The sequence below is a fragment of the Acanthopagrus latus genome, chromosome 15, assembly GCF_904848185.1.
Source record: "Acanthopagrus latus isolate v.2019 chromosome 15, fAcaLat1.1, whole genome shotgun sequence".
Lineage (NCBI taxonomy): Eukaryota > Metazoa > Chordata > Actinopteri > Spariformes > Sparidae > Acanthopagrus > Acanthopagrus latus.
The window spans coordinates 6,668,885-6,689,756 of NC_051053.1; the positions used below are offsets into that span (position 1 = coordinate 6,668,885).

General features: G+C 44.2%; 1 protein-coding gene across 1 annotated transcript; it reads left to right on the top strand.

Annotated features, from left to right (window-relative positions):
- Positions 1 to 861: 861 nt before the first annotated feature.
- golga7bb (golgin A7 family, member Bb) lies at positions 862 to 20,294 on the top strand. The gene is made up of 5 exons (XM_037124052.1): positions 862 to 945; positions 6,797 to 6,922; positions 7,913 to 8,065; positions 13,737 to 13,838; positions 15,446 to 20,294. Exons 1-5 carry the CDS (start codon positions 934 to 936, stop codon positions 15,530 to 15,532), a joined length of 480 nt encoding a protein of 159 aa, XP_036979947.1. The 5' UTR covers positions 862 to 933; the 3' UTR covers positions 15,533 to 20,294.
- Positions 20,295 to 20,872: the final 578 nt, after the last annotated feature.

A 20,872-nucleotide genomic window follows, 5' to 3' on the forward strand; every position in this document is an offset into this window, starting at 1 on the left:
ACACCAGAAATCAGCTGCAAATGAAGACGCCATTGGAGAGGAAAAAGTTCTCAGTCTTTCAGAACCTTTTTTAACACATTATGCTGTTTGAAAGTGATGGGGGTAAAACTGGACATTTCAGTAAGTGGCTTAGAATCGGTATAACCTCAGCTGACTTAATATGTCACCCAATAAATACGCCTGTGCACTATGATAGAGGGTATCAGCCCATTCAGCAAAAACAAACACAGCTTGGATTTGAAGTGATTTCATTAAAAAAAAAAAAGAAAGAAAGAAAGAAAAAAACAGCACTGCCAACTATTTTTTCAAATGGCAATTTCACACACTTGTTTGGATTGGGATATAAGGGATTCATAGCTTTTATGGTAGCTCCCACTGCCTTTGAATTATTGTCCACTTTAATTAAGATAAAACCATTTTTCCTCAGGGAGCTCAACACTCATAACTGCAGGGTTGCGTGTGTGTGCTCAGAACACTTGTATTATTCCTGTGCCTGCAGAAAGCTGCTGTTGTAACTTCTGGCATTGGTCTCTCTTCCTCTTCCAGTGAAGACATTGTCAGTTGTTGCTGTGCTCGTGTGAATCTGAGGCACTTCCTTTGAATTACTGACAGTCAATCAAAATTATTAACCTAAAGCAGAAACCCCACCGTCTATAAAGCGAGGACACTTCACAGGCTGACCTTGAGAACACCGCATCTGAGAGCAAACGGTCTGGGTTCACGCCTCAACATGAATCCTCATGTAGTCATCACGCCGCCGCGCGCTCCCTCCCTCCCGCGTCCCGCGATACCTCTCGCGCGCCGGCACGTGCACGCGCGCTCGTGCCTCTGATCCTTCCTGCCAGGCTCTGTGTAGTCGCGTTGTCCCGCACAGCACGAGCACACGGCTGTCTTTTCCAACACGGGACGCATCCCGCACCCTCTCACTGCAACATGGCGACAGAGGTAAGAAACCACAGCCGCTTCTTCTCTTACTGTTTCACAGAGACAATGTTCCCGCGCCTCAGTCTGTTTGCGTGTGTGTGTGTGTGTTTTAAAGAAAGGTGCAGTCTTGTAAACTGAACGTCTTGCTTGTTGATATGTGTTGCTCGTCGGCTGATTAAGTCGAGTCATGTACCGTTATCTCCACGGAGGAGAGTGTTTTCTGTCACTCTCATCACTGTGTGTGAGCTCTCCACAGACAGAGATCCTCAGGTACAGCAGAGAGGGAGAGCTGGACACTTCTTCCAGCATGCATGCTGTGGAACAGAAGCCAGTGTCATGCAGGTGGAGGCTCAAAGCTTGGGGGACTGATGACAGTGGTGCTGGTGGTGGTGATGATGATGGTGGTGATGGTGATGGAGCAGTCAGCACCATGGACAGGGACAGTCTCCCTGTCTGTCGCTCTCCCTCTGTCATACTTTCAGATTAGCTGGACAAGGCTTCGTCCTTGCATTTTAAATCCACACTCTGCTCTCTGGAGTCTCTCCATGCCTCCAATAAACACACTCTACATGATTGGCAACTCTTCACAGGGCTGAGCAGGAGACGCAGAGGGTCCATGACACGATGTGGTGCTGTTCACACTGTGTCACCCGGTACAACTAGTTACTCCAGGCGGCATCAACAGTGTTTCTGCATGTATTTTTAGCCTCTGTAATGACTGGTAGCTCTCTGGCCGGCAGCACGTCTTCCTCTCTCCGCCCCTCTCTGCGTCCTTGCTGATGTCACTTTAATGCTGAAGACATAGCATGCCTTAGTTATCATTATAATGATCTCACTGGAGGGGGCATCCATTAATTGGGTGCAAGTTCTGGGCAGCTTACGCTCATGCATGCAGTGTGTGCCTCTGTGAGTGTGTGTTCATTTGCATTTTGTTCCCAGTGTCCAATTTCTGAGCGAAGTTGTAATTCAGGCACAGTGGTGCTGCAGGTAAAGGTGCAGTGGACAGTAAGCCAGGCAGGATGCATGATTAGTTTTTTGTTTTTTTTTTCCTGAGCCTGCAAGACATTGGCAGGGTGGCCCTGATTTCCTCTGGTGGTCTGCCAGCATCCCTGTCCAAGCCCCATCAATTATACGCACACACACACACACACACACACACACACATGTGCGCACACAAACATGCAGTGTGTGCAACCAGGACAGATTTTATGTCCAAGGCCCATCAATTATCCATGGCATATTTAATGCGAACAGGCTGCAGCAGTTTGTAAGCATCACTGATGTGGAGTTTGAGATGAGCAGAACAGTTTAGCTCCTGCCTCTCTCTCTGTCTCCCTCTTTCCCCGTCTCATTTCATATAACAAGTCATTCTGTGACATTTACTGTATGCCAAGTCAGCAAATTACCGCGTTAAGTGACTTGAGTTAACAATCAGCTCATACTGCAGACTCTTTGTGCTGCTGCATGGACGCTCTCCGGATCCATTAAGTCAACCGCCGCCGGATCCTCCTCAGTATGAAGGCTCGCCCTGGCTCGAGTTTTACTCTGTTGACGAATAATGTGTTGAAGGATGGTGATCATTTCAGGGGCTGGCAAAAGGTTGAGCTCTCTGCTGCAACAACACTGTACCTTTATCCAAAAGAAGATTTCCTCTTCCAGCTCTGGTCCTACAGTCACTGATCTTCCACCGCGATGTCATGGAGATTTGACTGTTTTGTCAGCGCTGTCTAAACTCTGATGATTTATAGACCTCTGACTCGCACAGCTTGGCGGTAAACATGAAAAATGCCGCTCCCAATGGCAGACAACCAGTTATATTAAGAAGAGATGAAAAGAGAGGGCTGACAGGAAGAAAAATGCTGTGAGACTCAAACGTCCAACTCTGAATGCATTTACTGTGCGTGCTGTAATTGTGTGTGTGTGTGTGTGCCCTTTGCGATGTCTGCCCACTGGCAGCACTCACCCGTGCTGTCGCTATGTGTTCCTTGAGTCGGAGTGACTTAACCTCAGAAACATGTCATGGCAATGAGAGTCACATGGACCCACAGTTCCAAGCTGGAGCACATGAATAGGGGAGGGGTATCAGAGTAGGAATAAGAGGAAATGACAAAGAAAATGTGCTGAAACAGGGTATGTGTCATCTGTAACTTTAGTTAAAGTTAGCATAGAGCGGTTTGGTATTTTACCTCTGTTTTTTTGTCTGTTCAGCTGGTGGCTATTTCCTTTCATAAAATCTGAAATGCTTAAACTTTTGAACGAGCTGTGAACAGGTTGTTATATCATATTAATTAGTGAAACACATAATGTGGTTACAGTTCAGCGTCTGTGTCTTTGCCCTCCTCCTTCTGTTAACTTATCCTCACTGTTTATTTCACCTCTGCACTTGCTCAACATGCAATGCAAGTGAATCAAACTAAAAGTAATAGTGTGTGGGCAGACGGAGAGGTCAGACACTGCAGCTCGATGCAGGGCTTCTTAATAGAGTCCTGTGTGATCCGCATGACACTTTAACATTGCTGTCTGCCTGTGTTCTATATTTAGACACAGCAATAGACTGGATTTGAACCCCGGTCTCCCACGCAGAAAAGTAAACATCAGCGCTGCGCCAACAGAAAACATTTATCTTAAAGGCTTAAATGGACACAGACAAGGCCACTCTGCCACTAACATCAACACCACGTGACTGAAGATATATTTTATCAAGTCCTCTAATATCAAATTCGAGTAGCTGTTAGAGGACGTTGGCAGCAGTAAGTAACTTGTAGGGGGGGAGAGGCAGTCTGGTTATTTGGGGCGAGGCTGGAGAGGGGGGATATGAACGATCGATATTTAGCTGCAGAAAAGCACTTAACTACATATTCACATATAACACATTAAGTATGGCTATAAATGGAATGCTGAAACCATCCCTGGTTGATGTAGTGTGTGTGTGTGAGAGAGAGTTTAGTTCAATTGTGTCAGTGTAAGAGCTTCTTGACACTGTGTGTGGGCTGAAGTTGGGCTGAAGTCAGTTAACAGACTGTCTGGGACAAGATCTCTGGAAGTCAAACCTAAAATGGAAGTCCAAGATGGCACTGTGAGACACTGAAAGCGCAATAGACCAAATTTGACAGTCAAATTCGGTATCGACAAAAACAAACAAATGACTAATAACAAGGAAACCAGACAGTATCTGAAATGTATACGAGATCCTTTATTGATGAGAAGAGGGTTAACTCATTTAGTAAAAACTGAACTGAACTAAAACTATAATATTGCCAAAGATTATTTACTTGAGAAGATGGTTTACTCTGGAAAGGTGTGAGACGGCAAAGTTTGTAACAAACTGAACCTGTTTTTTTTTTTCTTTTCTGTTTATTGTTGAATTATTATTATTTGATATGTCCATGTTATTTGAACATGTCTAACAGGACAAAGTAAAGCTGGTGTTGTAAAGAACCCCTAACTTTTTAAAGAAGAATGTGAAAAAGAAAATGACAGTTGTCAGGGCATAAAAGTCAAAGTCTAAACATAGCATAGCTGTCAGTATTGAAAATATTTTTTAAATCGGATCATAACCTCAAAATTAAGTGTGTATTTGTAGAATCATGACACCCCTAATGTCCACCATGTTCAGTCTGGAGCTTAGTGACCAAAGAAAATGTAGGACCAAATTCCAACAATGAAACGACTGCTAAATGACCCACGTCCACAGACAAGTAATGATGCAGACTGCACTAGCTGGCACAAGATTTTGTAAGCAACATTTTTGAGTAAAGTTTATGAATAAAATCTCACACACAAACCAAAACGTTTGAGGTGAAATGAAAAAAAAAAAAAAGTTTGTAGAAAGCCTGACATGAGGAAGACCTCTGCTGTATTTTCAAAACAGTGGTGTGGTGCCGGTGGTTGAAGCGAGCTGATGCTCTGCCTCTGTCCTCATGTGTGATTCAGTACACCGGACATCTCTCAGATCGATGCTGCACAGCCGACACCGATATCCACAAGGATTTTGTTATTGTGACATGCTTTAAACATGCCCGATCATTACAAAGTCTAAGTGACACATGTAGCCTTTCTTGCGTCACAATACGTCAACGCTCCAGGGTTTTTAGATCCCTGCTGTCAGATGTATCCGTTTTGACCTTTGTTCATGGCGTTCCCGTTTAGTTTTAAACTCTGGGCTTCAGCTTCCCAAATTCATTCAAACCAGGGGAGATGTTGGAGAGACATCCTCTGAGAATTGGTGTGTATAGCGTTTGATCGGCAGCCTCACAGATACATGTCTTCTGCCTGCTTTGCTGCGCTGTGAGTAACACGTAGCACAGAGATGTAAGACGGAGGTCAGTGGGTCAAAGACAGGCACGCACCGCGATGTCCCACTGGCCTGAATGCAGTGCATGTGACTCAGTTCACTCAGGAGCCTCTGGACTGGACTCCTGTCAGCTTTAACATCTACATCCTTTTTTTCCCCTCCTTTCTCTTCTTTCCTTCATTGTTTTCCTCGCTTTCGCTCCCCTCACTTTAGTGTTTCTACCTTTATTTCTTTCCTCTTCCTTTCCTTACATCTCAACTTATCAGTCTCATCCATTCCCCTGTTTCCTTCCTTGGTTACTTCTATGTTTCCTCCTTCCTCCAGTGTTTTTAGTCTCCTTTTCTTTTCCATCCTGCTTTTTCTTATCTCCCTGCTTCCTTTCAGCAACCTCTTCTCTTGGACACACGAGTACTTTCTGCTGCTGATATCTGGTTGAGTAATGCATGCGGGACCTAAACTAGTAGCACTTCTTTTGCCACACACGTACAATCCCATATCCACACACACATTCCGACAGTCACGAGCAGAGGACCTGTACAATCTTAATGAACCTGACTCCCGGCCAACCGATCCTAACTTGGATAAATGATGCTCAATCGTGTGCTGATAATTGCTTCTATTAATAGAGTGACTTGTTGTTCATCATGATGGCCTGAAGATAGCGGGGGGAGGAGGAGGAGGAGGGGGACAGAGTGAGAGAGACGAAGGAGGCAACAAGAGGGATATTAAAAGCTCTGGCAGACCGAAAGATCTAGTGGCTGCGAGATGATTTTGGCTTTTAGCTGACAAAAATAGCAGCTTGGGTGCTATTCCTGGTTGCGAGTTATGTACCCTATATAGAGATGAAAGTCTGGCACTGTTCTATGTCTGCTTTCATGGAAGCGCTTATACAGCACATGCAGGTAATCTCGTAAACACAGGCTGTGCTTGCTTTCAGTGACAACAACACTGCAGCAGCTAGCCTGATGTTGGCTGTAAGGATGTAATTTAGTAAATGCCGTCATTTCAACCTCTAAAATGAACACAAACCTTGTGCCTCTCTCTGTTTCTCTATCTTCTAACCCGCTTTGTTCATCCCCCTCCCTCCCTCCACACTCCCACTGTATCTCTAATTACCATCCTCTTAAGGGGAGTAATTTAGATCAGCAGGAGACAAGTTACGCTGGCCCATTTGGTTGCTGCTGTATGCCTCTCAGGGGAATGGCTGTTTGGATGTAAAACACACCATTCAGCACCAAAGTGCTGTGAAGTGGATGTCTTTCAAAGCATTATCACTGCAAGTGGGCCGATTGATGCAGGAGGACCTCAGAGCGAGTGTTAAATAAGCTTGCACTGATTTCGACGTTGTGACGGGGTATCGCTCCCTCACTACATGTATGTGGCCCTGTTGCGTTATGTGAAAAAATGACATCTCAGAACAGGCAAAACTGACTCACCAGGGGTCTCAGAGGTTAAATTGCCTCGGACTCCCCGCCAGTCAAGGAAAAAAAAAAAAAAGAAAAGAAAAGTGAATGGAGATCTGCTCCTCTTGCTCCTACATGACCACTTTTGTCCGCTTTTCCCATCTTGTCTTCTTAGTTCCACAACCTTCAGGAGCTGAGGCACAGCGCATCGTTGGTAACAAAGGTGTTCATACAGAGAGACTACAGCGAAGGAACCGTCTGCCGCTTCCTGACCAAGTTCCCCTCAGAGCTCGACAACAGGGTGAGCACAAACACAAACACACATTTTTTGTGGTACGCTGGCGAACTCACCTGAAACACCTTATCTCGCTGAGACAGGAGGAGTAACGGCTTAGTGTAGCTTGATACGATCACTACAGCGGTGTGTCCTGGATGACAGAACAGAGTGAATGATGGGTATTGGCACTAACACATGTACGCTGTAACTAATAGATTAATGTAAATAATAAGTGTAAAGCAAAAACAAAAAACTGTATCTCACTGAAATGTTACTATCTAGATGATTGTGTCTTACATTAGGCATAATGTGATATTTTGAGTAGAACTTCAATCAAGAAATACACTTGGTAAGATTGAGAGGTTGTGTAAAAAAAAAAAAAAATTAAAATCTGCAATTTTAACTTTAAGGACAATGAAAAGTACAATGACATAGCAGGATTCACAGATTTCATTCCATCCACCTATGGATATTAACTTTTGCAACCAAAAGTGGCAAAAAGTGTCTCAACTATATTAAAGCTCGGCAAACTATTGTGTGGTCAGAAGAAATACAAGTCTGAAAACCTTAAGAAACTGTTAATGTAAGTTACTAATTAGCTCTTTTTACCTTCGGCTCCTGTGAATGCTGTTATGTAAGGTTGTTATTGTAGATTTGTCCAGCAATTAGCATCAGAATCAGACAGTCGGCGCTCGCAGAGCAAGAAACACAGAGGCAGACAGTGTAATGGTACCATTTTAAAACAGAAATATAATTTGCATCACTTCGCTGTCCCTGCTCTCTGTCAGACACTCAAACCTCCACCGAATGCCGCCACACCACTGAGTAAGGTGTGTGTGTATGATCCTAAACTGATCGACAAAGTCCGAGTGTTTTGTGTTGAGCAGAATGCAGCGGGTGTGTTTGGCAGGCCGTTTGATGGCAGCTTGCGCTCACAGTTAACACTTTTCACTCCTGCAGTCCTTATGGTGTATGCTTGCCTCCGTGTCTCTACCTGTTTGTGTCTGTAAGTAGATCGAGCGAACGCTGCTCGAGGAGACGGTGAAGACGCTCAACTCTTACTATGTGGAGGCTGAAAAAATCGGAGGTCAGTCGTACCTGGAAGGATGTCTGGCCTGTGCGACAGCTTACATCATCTTCCTCTGCATGGAGACACGCTATGAGAAGGTAATGCACTGATGGCCATATAACATACCTGTGGACCAGAATTTAATCACTTTGGTACGTACTTATTTGCTGCCTTTGTAAGAGCTAGCACGTCTCACTCTGAAGCTCAAAACTATTCCTGTCTAAATACTAACACAGGCCAAAAGGTCTTGTCATGGAAGATATTTTGAAAGAAAAGCAGAGGTGTAAATAACAAAATCACTGATTTGGCTCAGCGTGTAGCTGCTAGCTAGAGTCTGGTGTTGTGCTCCCTGGCTGACACTGTAGCAAATGTCATGGCACACTGGGACACTTGAATAGAGGAGAGCCACCATTAATGTTAGCGACACTTGTGCATTTCCAACTCTGACAGGTCAAATGGTCTCCTGGTAGAATGTGTCTGGTGCCCTCTGGCTCCAGCTGCACGCACACACACACACACACACACACACACACACACACACACACACACACACGCGCACACACACACACACACACACACACACATACACACACCCACACACACACACCCACACACACACACACACACAGGAGGGGTATGGACCTTTTCATCCTCGTAAAGAAAGCATACTTCCCAAAATGTTTGATTATTCCCCAAAGCCTCCATAGTTTGCATAACTTTAATAATTCCCCAGAGGACACCAGGCTCGACTTTTTATAGAGCTTGTTTTGCTATGGAGACTCAGTGTTCTGCTCTTTCTACAGCTAAAATAAACCTGACGTAGACAGAGACTGCAGCCTCATAGCGCATTCTGCAGCCCAGAGATGATATTTTATTGAACACAGAGCAAACTTGATGGAGCCTTACAGGGAAAAAAAACACTGTCTTAGTGGACAGTAAATAGAGAAAGCAATAAAAAAATAATCAATCCATTATTTTCTAACGTGTTTACTGTTGAGGAGGCTATGGAGTCAGTGCAAGTGTCTTCCACACAACTGCTACGACCCAGATTCGGAAAAAAAAGTTGAGCTGTAGAATGCCGTATGCGATCCTAAATACCTCACAGCAGTCTGACGCTTCGTCAGTTGCTTGGGGAGCTGCGGGCCTCCACCCTCCGCCATACCTCTGCACGTCGACATCTCCACCTTCTTACTGCAGACGTGTTCGCTCCTTTCCTGCATTCCCGCAGCAGTTCTGGGGAGACGGTATTTCAGTCTGTTTTCATTCTTTTTCAAACAGCGCACCAACTTTTTTTGGGAATGAGTTGCACATATAGACACAACCAATCGCGCCCACAGGCGGTTTACCAATCTTTCATGGAGAAAACAGGAGCAGCTTGAAGTGAGGCGCACAAAGGCCCTGAGAGAACACACAGTCTTCACGCTGAGAGGAACCAGCAGCCAGAAGGTTCGAACCAGGACCCTCTTGGACTAATTTAATATTAAAAAATGTTAATATTAAAACATATTAAAGCAGATCTGGATCCTGATAGTGCACAGTCGAATAGTAATATCATTGTTAGAATGTTTAATCTCGACTGATATTCATTCACAGCTGGTTATTATAACCTCCAGTGCGCATCCACAAAGCTTATTTACAGCCATATTTGTCCATTTTTATGGAAGCCAGCTCTCGCTCAGGCACAAAAGCATTCAATTTCGTGTTCTACTGCACTATTGCTCTCTGTGGTCAGAACTCGAGGGCAGCGGAGCTAAAAAAACAGGAGATACGATCTGATTCTCTTTTGTGCGATGTGTTTCCCTTCAGCTGTACGTCCGTCATTAAAAGTGGCTCTGGAGCCCACACCTGTGTGCCGGTGGGCAACGCACGGCACGCCGACTGTTACACGACATTTACCTTTAGAGCTCCACGAGCTTAAACAAGATCACATACACGGACTCATACACCGTGAGTTTGAGTGTGACTGCGTGGGTACCTGTCGGCGCTTTGGTTCCGGCATGCCTCGCTGTTCTGATCTCTTGTCACCCACAAACTTTCATCTCCCTCGTCTTGTTGCGTTTTGTCAACATTTCTTTATCAATGCAGTGCACAGGAACTGGGAGCTTGACCAAGAAGCACAAAGGGACTTATCGCTGCATTGAAGCCATGCAGAAATGTCCTGGTCGGAGGCCCCTTTCATCTCCCTCACAGCTGGGTGCCGCTCCATTGAGACGCTCAGATCATATCAGCCCCACAGGAGAGCTGTTTATTTACTTGTTTAACTTCATCATCTCGGCTGAATGACGTTATGACTGACGATGATCAAATATACCCACCCAGGTCGCCGCTGCGTGTCCGAGTGTGTGCGCCGATAAGGGGGCCACACACACCAGCGAGCACGGATCAGTGTTCAGACTCATTGGAGCACCCAGAGCTCCTTGAAGCTTATATCTCACCCTATCAAAGGACGCTGATTACTCCCAGCATGTCAGAACAGATACATGTGCATACAAGCATTCATAAAGCTCCCCTCACGCATAGTGTGTGCCCTCCGTCTCCTACTTTTCTTCTCCTATTATTCGCAAGAATTTGGCTGCACACACACGGGGCCCACTCAGACACATGTATACACACATCGCTGGTGACATAAACAACTTTCATTCGAGCCGCGAAGTACACATTCGAAACCCGCACGTGAAACGAACTGTGACACCTTCGCTTCTTAGGCGATATGCACACACTCCTACAAAGCCTTTCCCCCAGAAGGGCCGTCGTCACACACATGCCACTACAACAGAGGCACAGCTTGTATACTTGACTGTCATATTGTTACGCTGAAGAGGATTGAGCTGCCCTGAGAGCTCGCTCGCAGTGAAGGATTGGCCTTTTCCCTGCACCACAATAAACCTATTAGTCAGGGCTCTGCTCTGTGCGTCTCTGCTTCCTCTCAGCGATATTTGACTCCCTTTGATGGGAGTTTTGAACAAAAGACACCATTTGTATTTTGCTAAAAAAAAAAATGTGTGGATACACTGTCATTGTTCCAAGCCAAATACCAATTGTTTTCTGCTTAGGTATACTTGACATAGATCTGACTGATTTAAAGCAGCCCAGTGGAGCGAACCACTTCCTTTTGATGGCTTCTTGAATGGCTTTCCACTGAGGAATTTCATGACTTGTTTGCTTGTAACACTATCCAGACATTACATTGCAAAAGTCTCTTCTTTTTCTTCCAGTGGGAGACTAAGTATTCTTCTGTGGTTTAGTCTTCACTAGCAGGGGTCACCATATTAGCAGCTGTGCCTGCAGCTGTAAGAGGCCTTTGACATCCCCGAGGAGCGCTGCTCAGTGTGTTGCTCAGTCTCTATTGTTTTAATCTCTCAAGGCTGAGAGCGCTGCATTGACCTTTAGTTAACTTGCAAAAGAGAATGTGAGTCTGTCATGTTGAATAAATCAGTTACACAAAAGTTGCACCCAAATACAGCTTACATCAAAGGGTAACGCATTCTATTAGTTTTACCGCACTTTTTTACTTAACACTTACTTCTCAATTTCATTGATAAGATTGCTGACAAAGAAGCCTGATGAGGTAAGAAGCACAAGTGTTCAATCATAAAAGTTTTTAATCTGTAGGTTAACCATATCTTCATGTTCAGTTTAACCTCCTATAATGTTGTCGAAAATAGCACTCAGCCTTTGTGTATTCACAACTTCATCTTCTCGATCAATCATGTTTCTTGCCCAATTGGACTTCATTTTGGCACTGTGTCTATGCTTAAGCTACAAATGTGACCATAGGATCAAATAAGACCAAAGTTGTAATAAACTAGTGTTTAGTTGCCAGTTGTTTTGTAAATCGATACATTTTGAAGACTTGAAGACTTCCCAACGGGATTTGGGAAATCCCAAAATAGGACGGGGGGTGCCAAAAGTATTTCCTAAAACCAAAAGGAAATGGTGGGCCACAGTCCACAAGCAAACATCTATTGAATTGTTTTGTTAAGATGCAAAATGGGACAAAGATCCGAAATTCCCTTAACGGACTGACTTCAAGCAAGTGTAACTCCATACTAGGAATATTCAAGTTTTGGGATTCATGTTTATATTGTTCTTGCTAGAAACATCTGGCGAGCCAAACCAACCTTATGGTGGGCAAACTTTGGCCTGCGGGCCCCAATTTAGGCATTCCTGTTAAAGAGCAAACAATAGATTGATCAAAAAAAACTATTCAGCAGATGAATTGATAATACATCGCTGTCAGACCGCCCTTTCTTTTGGCACTACATTTTTGTCAACCGTAGAACTGCGACGGTCTGTTAAGTTTCATTTTTATCGAAAGTAAACCTCTCGTCCAGCAGCTGGGCCTGCACTGTATCTCGCCACTCACAGCTCGGACCCTGTTCACTGCAGTACAAAGCTGAGCGTCTGGGCTGGAGCGGCTCTCTGCTTCTCCAAACTGAGGCTGCACTGATCGGTGATTACGGTAGGGAACAGATCCACTATAGATATGTTCTTTATATGGCCCCACTTCCAAAAACACGACCTGTCCCTTTAATAGCCATTGTTACACTATACCGGCACATATATAAGCGTACCATTCAAAAAAGGCTTGATGAAAGACTGGTATCAAGTACTACAACACTACTAGATTATAAAGCTTAATGTAGAACATGTAACAGTGATCTGTGTTATGAATGTGTGTTGATTTTGCATAGGCACTCAGATGAACTAAAGATTGCACATGCTTTTTGTGTACACGAGGCCCAGTGGAGTGTGTTGGTGTAGCTGATTGACATGGTTAGACAGAAATCATTGGAGGCATGGCACATCAGCATTGTTAGTGTCCACAGAGGCATAGCTGAGGCTGAATAAGCTGCTCTAATGATGCCACTTTAGCTAATGTCACTGCATATAACATCTCTGGCCATCAGTCAGCAGTCATTTGGTTGCTATCATCAGCAACCTGGGAAAACATCACAGTGCTTAGCTTTTCTTAAACACTCTTCTGGTCTCCGGGGCGAACAGAGTGTGCAGGAGAATGTACACAGGCATGCTTGTCTGCATTTGTGTGCCAAGGCACGGTCTGAACTTAGTGCTCAGCTTCACACCACTGCTGCTCTGTGGTTTTTCGCACACTTGATGCAATGCGCCCTTGCAAAACCGAGAAGAAGTTCAGCGCCAGCGCTGTCTAAATAAACTGTCCGCCTCACATTGTAGAGTGTCTCCAAATTGCCCCGACAGTTAACCAAGGCATGACATTTAGCCTGAGAGAGCCATCTTTGGGATTCCGAAAGCAAAGCCTCCGAATGGAAAACTTCAAAAAGAGAAAAGCTCAGGCTCGTCAATTTTAGTAATTCAATTGCTTGTACCACGGTTGGAACTATGTATAAAAATAACTGCTGTACTTAGAGCATAATGGAATTACTTTGAGTTTAGATTATAATGTTGAGGAAAAATAAAGACGGCCAATGACTCGAGAGACTCGGTATCATATGCTGCATGCCAACTACGTGCAGAAGGAGAACGCAAGCTCATTTCTTCCATTTTTGATTTCTTCCATTCAAGACGACACAGGAGGAGCTCAAAGTCGCTGTAGCCCTGCTTGTGGTCAGCCTCTCGTAGGTACATGGTTATCACATGTAACACTTAGTGCCAAAGTAATTCAAAGGAGATGTCTTATGAGATTATTCTCTTCAAGGCCATGTGTTCTGCTGGTTCTAATCAAGTTTGGATAATCTCTAAATGTCCATTTTTTTGTTTTCTACCACTCTCCACCCTTTTATATTCCAGGTGCTAAAGAAGATATCGGGCTACATCCAAGAGCAGAATGAGAAGATCTACGCTCCGAGAGGTCTGCTGCTCACTGACCCCATAGAGAGAGGGATGAGGGTTGTATCCTTTGCTCATCTGCTGTTGTTCTCTCCAGAATAAAGTACGAGAAAGGCCCAGCCATGACAGGCAGATATATAGAAGATGATGGAAGGTGACAGTCGTTTAGTGGCTGGAGAAACCAGGCTTTAAGGCTTTAAGAATCACTGGAACTGCTAGAAACATCTGGGTTGAATATATGGATGAAATGCCTCCTCTTCCTCATATATTACCATCAAGCTGTCCTTGAACGAGGCACTTGAACTCCAGCTGCCGCAGAGGAGCTGCTCAATGGCCAACTATCGTTCCCAGGAGTAACTCTGAAGCAGGGCAGGGCTGAAAAAAGCATGCATGCTCTGTCAAATGTCCTTTGGATAAAAAAGGTGAACAGAACAGGCCGATGTGATGAATCAGCACCCTAGGGTTTCTGTGCTCGGGCCTGTTTTATCATTCCAGAATAAGATGCTCTATCGCAATCTTTTCAGATGTCTCATCACGTGACTCATGTTGTTTTCTAGTTGAGTTGCTACATTATAGGCCGTGTCTGTCTTTGTTGGTGGCACTGATCCCAGCGCAGCTCCTCGAGCAGTACAAAGGCGGAAGAGGGGAGAGAGAATGGGTCCAGCAGACCATCACACCAGCCTGGCCCAGACTCACAGAACAGGCTCCATGTCACAGAGCCAACCTGTTCCCAACACTTAGTAGTCAATACGCGCCTATACAATACGGCCTGTGTTTGTGAAGGCTAGTGAGAGGCCTCGTTCTCGAACCCAACAGCATAACGTGTCTTACTTGTGCCAGTTCAGTTGTGCCGGTGCCAAGCAGCTGGGTCACACACTGCCATCACAAAAAGCCTTAAACAAAGAGAGAGCACGAGGAAGGAAGAAGGGAAACCTGACAGGAAGGAGGGAGAGGGAGAGAAAGAAAGGGATGAAATGAAGAGGTAAACGAGTGAAGAAAACATGATGGGGATAAAGTATCGAGCCACCTGTTTGAAGGCTCCAGAATACATGGCATGATAGATGATACATCCACCCCCACACCTCTGTTAAATCAAGCCACATTTTATAGGCTTCCTAGGGCCTTGTTGGAACCCAGACCTGTAGGGCCAACAGTCCATCTTGGCCTTGCACAGACAAAATGACTTTTGCATTGATTTGCCTGACCCTGACTATATTTTGATATGAGATTTAAAAGCCCTTTAAGCAGACAAAACCACACATCCAGTTTGAGTGATACTGAGACACATCCTGACCTTGTCGTGATTTGTTCCAGATGCTACATGTTTCTTTTTCAAACATGTTTGATTTTATTGTTGCCAAAACCAAGATACAATGGTACCTTGGAGACACATCTAAGAATGGGAAAAGGCAGTATCCAATGAGAAATCAACAGGATACCCTGGGGGAGAAGGAGAAAAATCGAAACATCTCATGAGTGCACTTCATCAAAGATCGTTTGTTGGGTTGCGCACCCACACGTGGACATAACAGCACTTAGGGATGAAAAATGTTGTGTGAATAACAAAAAAACAAAGATTTTGAAAGTCCTTTAGCCACCAACACTTTCTCAACTCTGTATTTTGATATTCTCTTCATCGTGGCGATCCTTGACCTACCTCGTGTCCTCAGCTAGAGGTGAGCGTGTTTGAAGACCGGGGCTCGGGCAGCTCCAGTCCCAGCAGCAGCATGTCGTCGGCGGGCAGCAGCGCTCGGTGACTGGAGGGGCAGCGCCAGGCTTACGGGTACCACCACAGGGGCAGCGGGACGCTTACCAACATCCGCATGCTGAAACATGAGAGCACCAGGTTCTAAGACAAGTGCTGAGAAAAAAAAAAGGCGAGGAGGTGATCCACAGCATTCACAATCTCCTCTGCTGGGGCCTTCGACATACCACCTCAAGAACAGGAACTGGCTCACACAAACACACTGGATATGCAACAGAACCCACACAAGTACAAGCCAACATCCAGGGTGTCTGTGAGGGAATATCCTTCACTCTCCAACAGCTGTCCGAACCAAAATAATCATCCTTTCTTTTGTTCTGATTTCCTCCCCTCTCACTTTCCCTCATTCCATCGCGTCTTGTTTCCATGAGTCACACCACGATTCAGCAGGCTTTCCCTTGATTAAACGGGACGTCAATGCTTGATTGTTCTCAGTTAGGGTCACTGTCACAGTGTCTATCGGCAGCGTAGTCGAACTTGAAATCTGGAAGGAGGAAAACTACCCGCCTCCCGGGAGACCCAATGTTCTCCGTTCTCGCTGAGTGATTGCATTCATGTCAGGTTGGTCGGGGTCAAGCCGCCTTGAATGCTGGCAAATTGGGCCCCGCTGTGGGATCGGTTGGTTCTATGCTCTGTTCACATGCATTTGGCTTCAGTATCAAACTGCTAACAGAGAGCACCTTGGCTTATTTATCCTCCTCATTCAGAGCAGTGGATGCTGGTGATCCACATCACAGCTGTAGGTCACCACACTCCTACGCACACACACGCACAGAACCGTGCCCAAGTACTCATACAGACACATACTAGCGAGAGACATGCGTACATACACAGACTCTCGGTTGTGAATTCCTGCACACACACACACACTCACACAAATACTCTGGCGGTTGCGGAGTCGAATCTAGCCAAACAGTATTCTCTGTGGTCTCAGCTCATTGCAAGCAAACCCAGGCCCTGGTCTTGTGCACGTGTGTCTTATGCGTTGTGGGCGTGCATGTGCCTGTGCCATTAGCCCCAGCCTCAACTAGTGTGAGATGAAAGCTCAGTCGATCATTAAGGAGATGTCAGAGAACAAAGATCAGCGCCCCAAATGAGAACCGAACACACTCTGACATGTTTGGCTCTGAGAGAGGGCGGGTTGTTATCTCCGCTGCTGTTTGATCTGATGTTGGCGCATGGAGGTTAATGAAAAAGTGTGTGTAGGAGATTCGGCACACACAGGGTTCGTTACCTGAGCTTCTTTTAGTCTGTCGGCAGCATATTTTTTTATTTGTATCAAGACCATAATGACTAAATAGAATGTGTTGCATTAGTCTTGCACACAACAGTAATGTAAGAAATGCAGGGATGTGTTGATGCAGATGCAGATTTAACATTTCTAACATCAAAGTCTTTTAGTTCATTAGCATTTTTTTTTTTTCAAATCTGTTTTCCATTATCAGAAAGATAGGCATCACTTTAGATGTCATTTTGTCAGTGCACCACAGCTGTAGCTCCCTCTAGGGTCAGGCCGGGGAAGTTCTGAACCTCTGAAAGAAAAGTCGCCAGAATCATTCAACCTTATGCTCCGTAATAGAACATAATATTCATCTGACAGTACTTTTCTAATATCGTCAGTGCTCACAAGACAGTGCAGCCTGAGGATCATTAATTCCATCTCCCTATTTTTAGGGAAAATAGTTAATCCGGTCTGACTAACATGCGCGTGTGTGTGGGCAGGCTGACGAGACAAAATACGGATCATTATGTAGCAAAAAAGTTGATGCCAGTAGACAGCACGCCCACACAACGCCTAACAAAAGACAAGACCTCCTGAAAACAACCTAAGCCCCGTTTCACTGTCTGTATATTTTATTTCAGTTGCCACACTTTCTGTCTCCTGTTTCTTTACCATTTTTTGCACTGTTTTTTGTTACACTCAATCCTTAACATGATCCGTTAGTTACCTGTGGGAGTGTAGCCCTCAACCCTTCTTTAGCCCAGTCGTTAGCTACAGTCTGAGCAAAAACCCTCAGCCAGAGCCCTGCCTTGCGACCAGCCCTGTGCACTTTCACCAGAGCAGCGGTGTCAAGTTGAAGTTAAACTACTCACGGAAAAGTCATTGTAGATTCAAAGACTTTTTGATTCACCCCAGTGGATGGTTTAATTAAAACTCGACATTTTAATACCTGGATGAATGAGACAAAACCTACTTAGACATTTTACCACAGCAGTTGAGTTCAGTCGTGCTTGTGTTCAGCCTCCTGTGCTTTTTCGATGCCTTCATGTTTCATCCCAGTGGAATGGATACCCAACCTGGGGCTGATGGACTGATCAATTAACAAATGACTCAACACTGCCAATAAGCGAATAAAGGAGCTCATTGGACAATGTATAAAGGAAAAAAAACAAACAAACAATGAGTGTGTCTGAACTGTGCAGCCGAAGAGCTGTACCGTACATGCTCATCTGGGTTTGTGAAGTGTAAAGAAGTCGATCGAAATGCCATAATGCTATTTAATTCCAAAACATCTTTGATGCCCAGTATTAGTCCCTAAATACATTTTTTGATGTTTTAATATCCTCTCTAATTTTGGCATCAAGTGACAGAGCAGCTATAAAGCATATTGTCTGTACAGCTGTCAGCTGCTTTGTAGTATCTTCTGGAAAATGAAGATCTTTTTTTTGTTTTTGTCTGAGAAGTGTTGATGATGTAGCTTATGATGTTGTTATTTACAATGTCAGTTATTGTAGTGGAGGTAAATAGAGGGGTGATGATGATGATGATGATGATGATGATCCTCAGGGGACAGTGTAAAATGTGCCAAATACAAAGTAAAGGATAGGTTCAGGTTTAAACATACTGGCAGCTTTAAGCAGTGCAATGATGCTGTGTTGGTTTTTCCACCTCCTTCCAAACTGAAATAGCTAGATAACTATTGGATTGACATGAACCTTGGATCAGAAATCCAAGATATTCAATCAAAAATAGTCATTCCCTCCCTCCTCCTTTTTACATCTGCAAATGTTGGCACATACAAAGACAAGAAGCTTAAAAAACTCAGGGTTGTGTCTTGAGAGGCATTTTTACGACTGAAACTTGGATAAATGAATGGATTTTTTCTTTCTTGCACCATAAAAAGATCAAGTGGTGTGCAAGTTGCCTCTGACTCAGATATCCATGGTGCCAGCAGACTTTTCCTGATCCCCTGACTTTTCCCTGTGTGTGCCACCATGAGGTTAAGTTAGTTAGTTAGTTAGTTAGTTAGTTAGTTAGTTAGTTAGTTAGTTAGTCATCAACTGAACATTGTAGTTTGTTTAATCTGGTTTGTGACTACATAATGACATTCCGACGAGCCTCCGCTGTACTTGGTTAACTGTTAATTGTGTTAACATGCCAACACGCTAAACTAAGATGTCAAACATTTTACCAGCTAGAATAGCATTTTTCATTGTGAACGTGTTAGCATGTTAACATTAGCATTTGGCATTTATTGGTATCTAAGTACAGTCTAGCATGACTGTAGACTATTAGGTCCTGTGTGTAGAATATAGTGGCACCTAGCGAAGGATGTTCAACCAACTGAATACCCCTCGTCTCATTCTTTCCTACGGAGACCACTGAAAACATGAAGAGCTCTATCAATCTCAAAAGCCAGTGTTTGGTTTGTCCATTCTGGGCCACTGTAGAAACAGCGCAGACTGTGATGGGATCTGTGTCCTCTGTAGTTCAAAGGGAGTCATTCTAAGGTAACGAAAACACAACAATTACTAGGAATGAACATGGTATTTTGAATATTACATTCCATTTCTGCCAGTACATCCTCCTTAATCCTCCACACTGGACCTTTAAATATGTCTTAAAACATCAAACACCTGCAATACGTCGCTTAAACCACAGGGACAGTTAGAGCAGCAATCCATCCCTCGTTGAGTGACTCTTTAATGGACGTATGGGCATGTAAATAGTGTTTTAAAAAATACAAAAAAAAAAAAATCTGAACCTATCCTTTAAGACTGAGGTGAAAAAGAAGCACTGCGTAGCTCGTTCTTCCTGTAACCACTTCTTTGATTAATGAGGACGACCGAGGGAGAGAAGATTGTGATATGGTGGTAATGTATTCTCGTAACAAGATGTGCTCCAAGATATCAGTGCATTATCACTGAGCAGATTTAATGTTTGGTCCTTGAACCTCTATCGTGCTGAATATCCAGATAACCTCTGTGCCAAAACGTGGAGGAGCCGCAGAGATTTAAAACTTGTGGACCAAGTGATGATGTACAGTCCTTTATCAGTATGTAAATTCCCACATGTCATATATTTAACCTGTACTGTATTTGCGAGTGCGGCAAGAGCACTAAGTCCCAGATACTGTATGTTTGTTATGCTGTTACAAGTGAGAGGTTACTCATAGTGCAATATGATGTCTTCCTGATGTAGAAGATGCCGTGTAGAGTCTTGAGTTCTGAGCCGTTCTGCCTCGGGGAGACTTAAACTGCATTGATGTTTAATGCTGCATGATGTGTGTGTAAACAAAGCGAGCACCAGATGACAAGAGCCGAAATCCCCGATCAACAAAGTCCCTCGGTTGAGCTGCTGTGAGAGAGGAATTTCTATCTTATCTCGGTGTTATCTGTGTGTTTACATCGGATTATTTACATATTTATTGAAATGGATTCATGTATATTTTTTCTCAAAGCTGATTATTATTCAATGCCGGGGGAGAAGGAGTCTCAACTGTCTCCAAGAGATGAATAAAAGTGTCTGATGAAGTTGATTATTGTGTCTGCAGGCTGCTGTTTGTATCCAGTGAGGTTCAATTCATGTTGTTGTTTAGAAACCTGATCCATGCAGCTCCGAGTTCATGTGAGGATCGATCCTTCCCTCATACACATTTCTCAGGATGTCTGCAGTAGAAAAACCACGATGAGTCAAGAGTATGTTTTATCTCCAGGTTGTCAGAGTGAACTCTTGGGCCATGAGCCTCAGCTGCCTCGCGCTTTGGTTGTTCTGTTCTGCACATAAATGTGTCACTTTTGGTTCAGTATTACAATATCTTTAGATCACAAAGTCATTTAATTTTGATATCAGTTTTAGAATCTTAAGCAAGTGAAGAAAGTCTGCCTCTGGGATAAAATAATGAGGTATTTAGGCCACCTGGGAGCAGCAGAACAAGCTTCAAACACAACACAACAACATATATGCCCTCTTTTTAATGCAGGGCATTTAGTGGATGCTTTTGTCCAAAGCAACTTATTTTAATTTATACACTGATAGCGGTGGCTGCCATGCAGGGTGCCGACCAACACATCAGGAGCAGTTTGTCTTTCAGTATCTTGTCCACGGACA

Excerpts from the sequence above, each read along its gene's own strand:
- golga7bb (XM_037124052.1), top strand. Across the intron at positions 6,923-7,912 it reads CCTCAGAGCTCGACAACAGG|ATCGAGCGAACGCTGCTCGA; the intron begins GTGAGCACAAAC and ends GTCTGTAAGTAG. Across the intron at positions 13,839-15,445 it reads TAGAGAGAGGGATGAGGGTT|CTAGAGGTGAGCGTGTTTGA; the intron begins GTATCCTTTGCT and ends TCGTGTCCTCAG.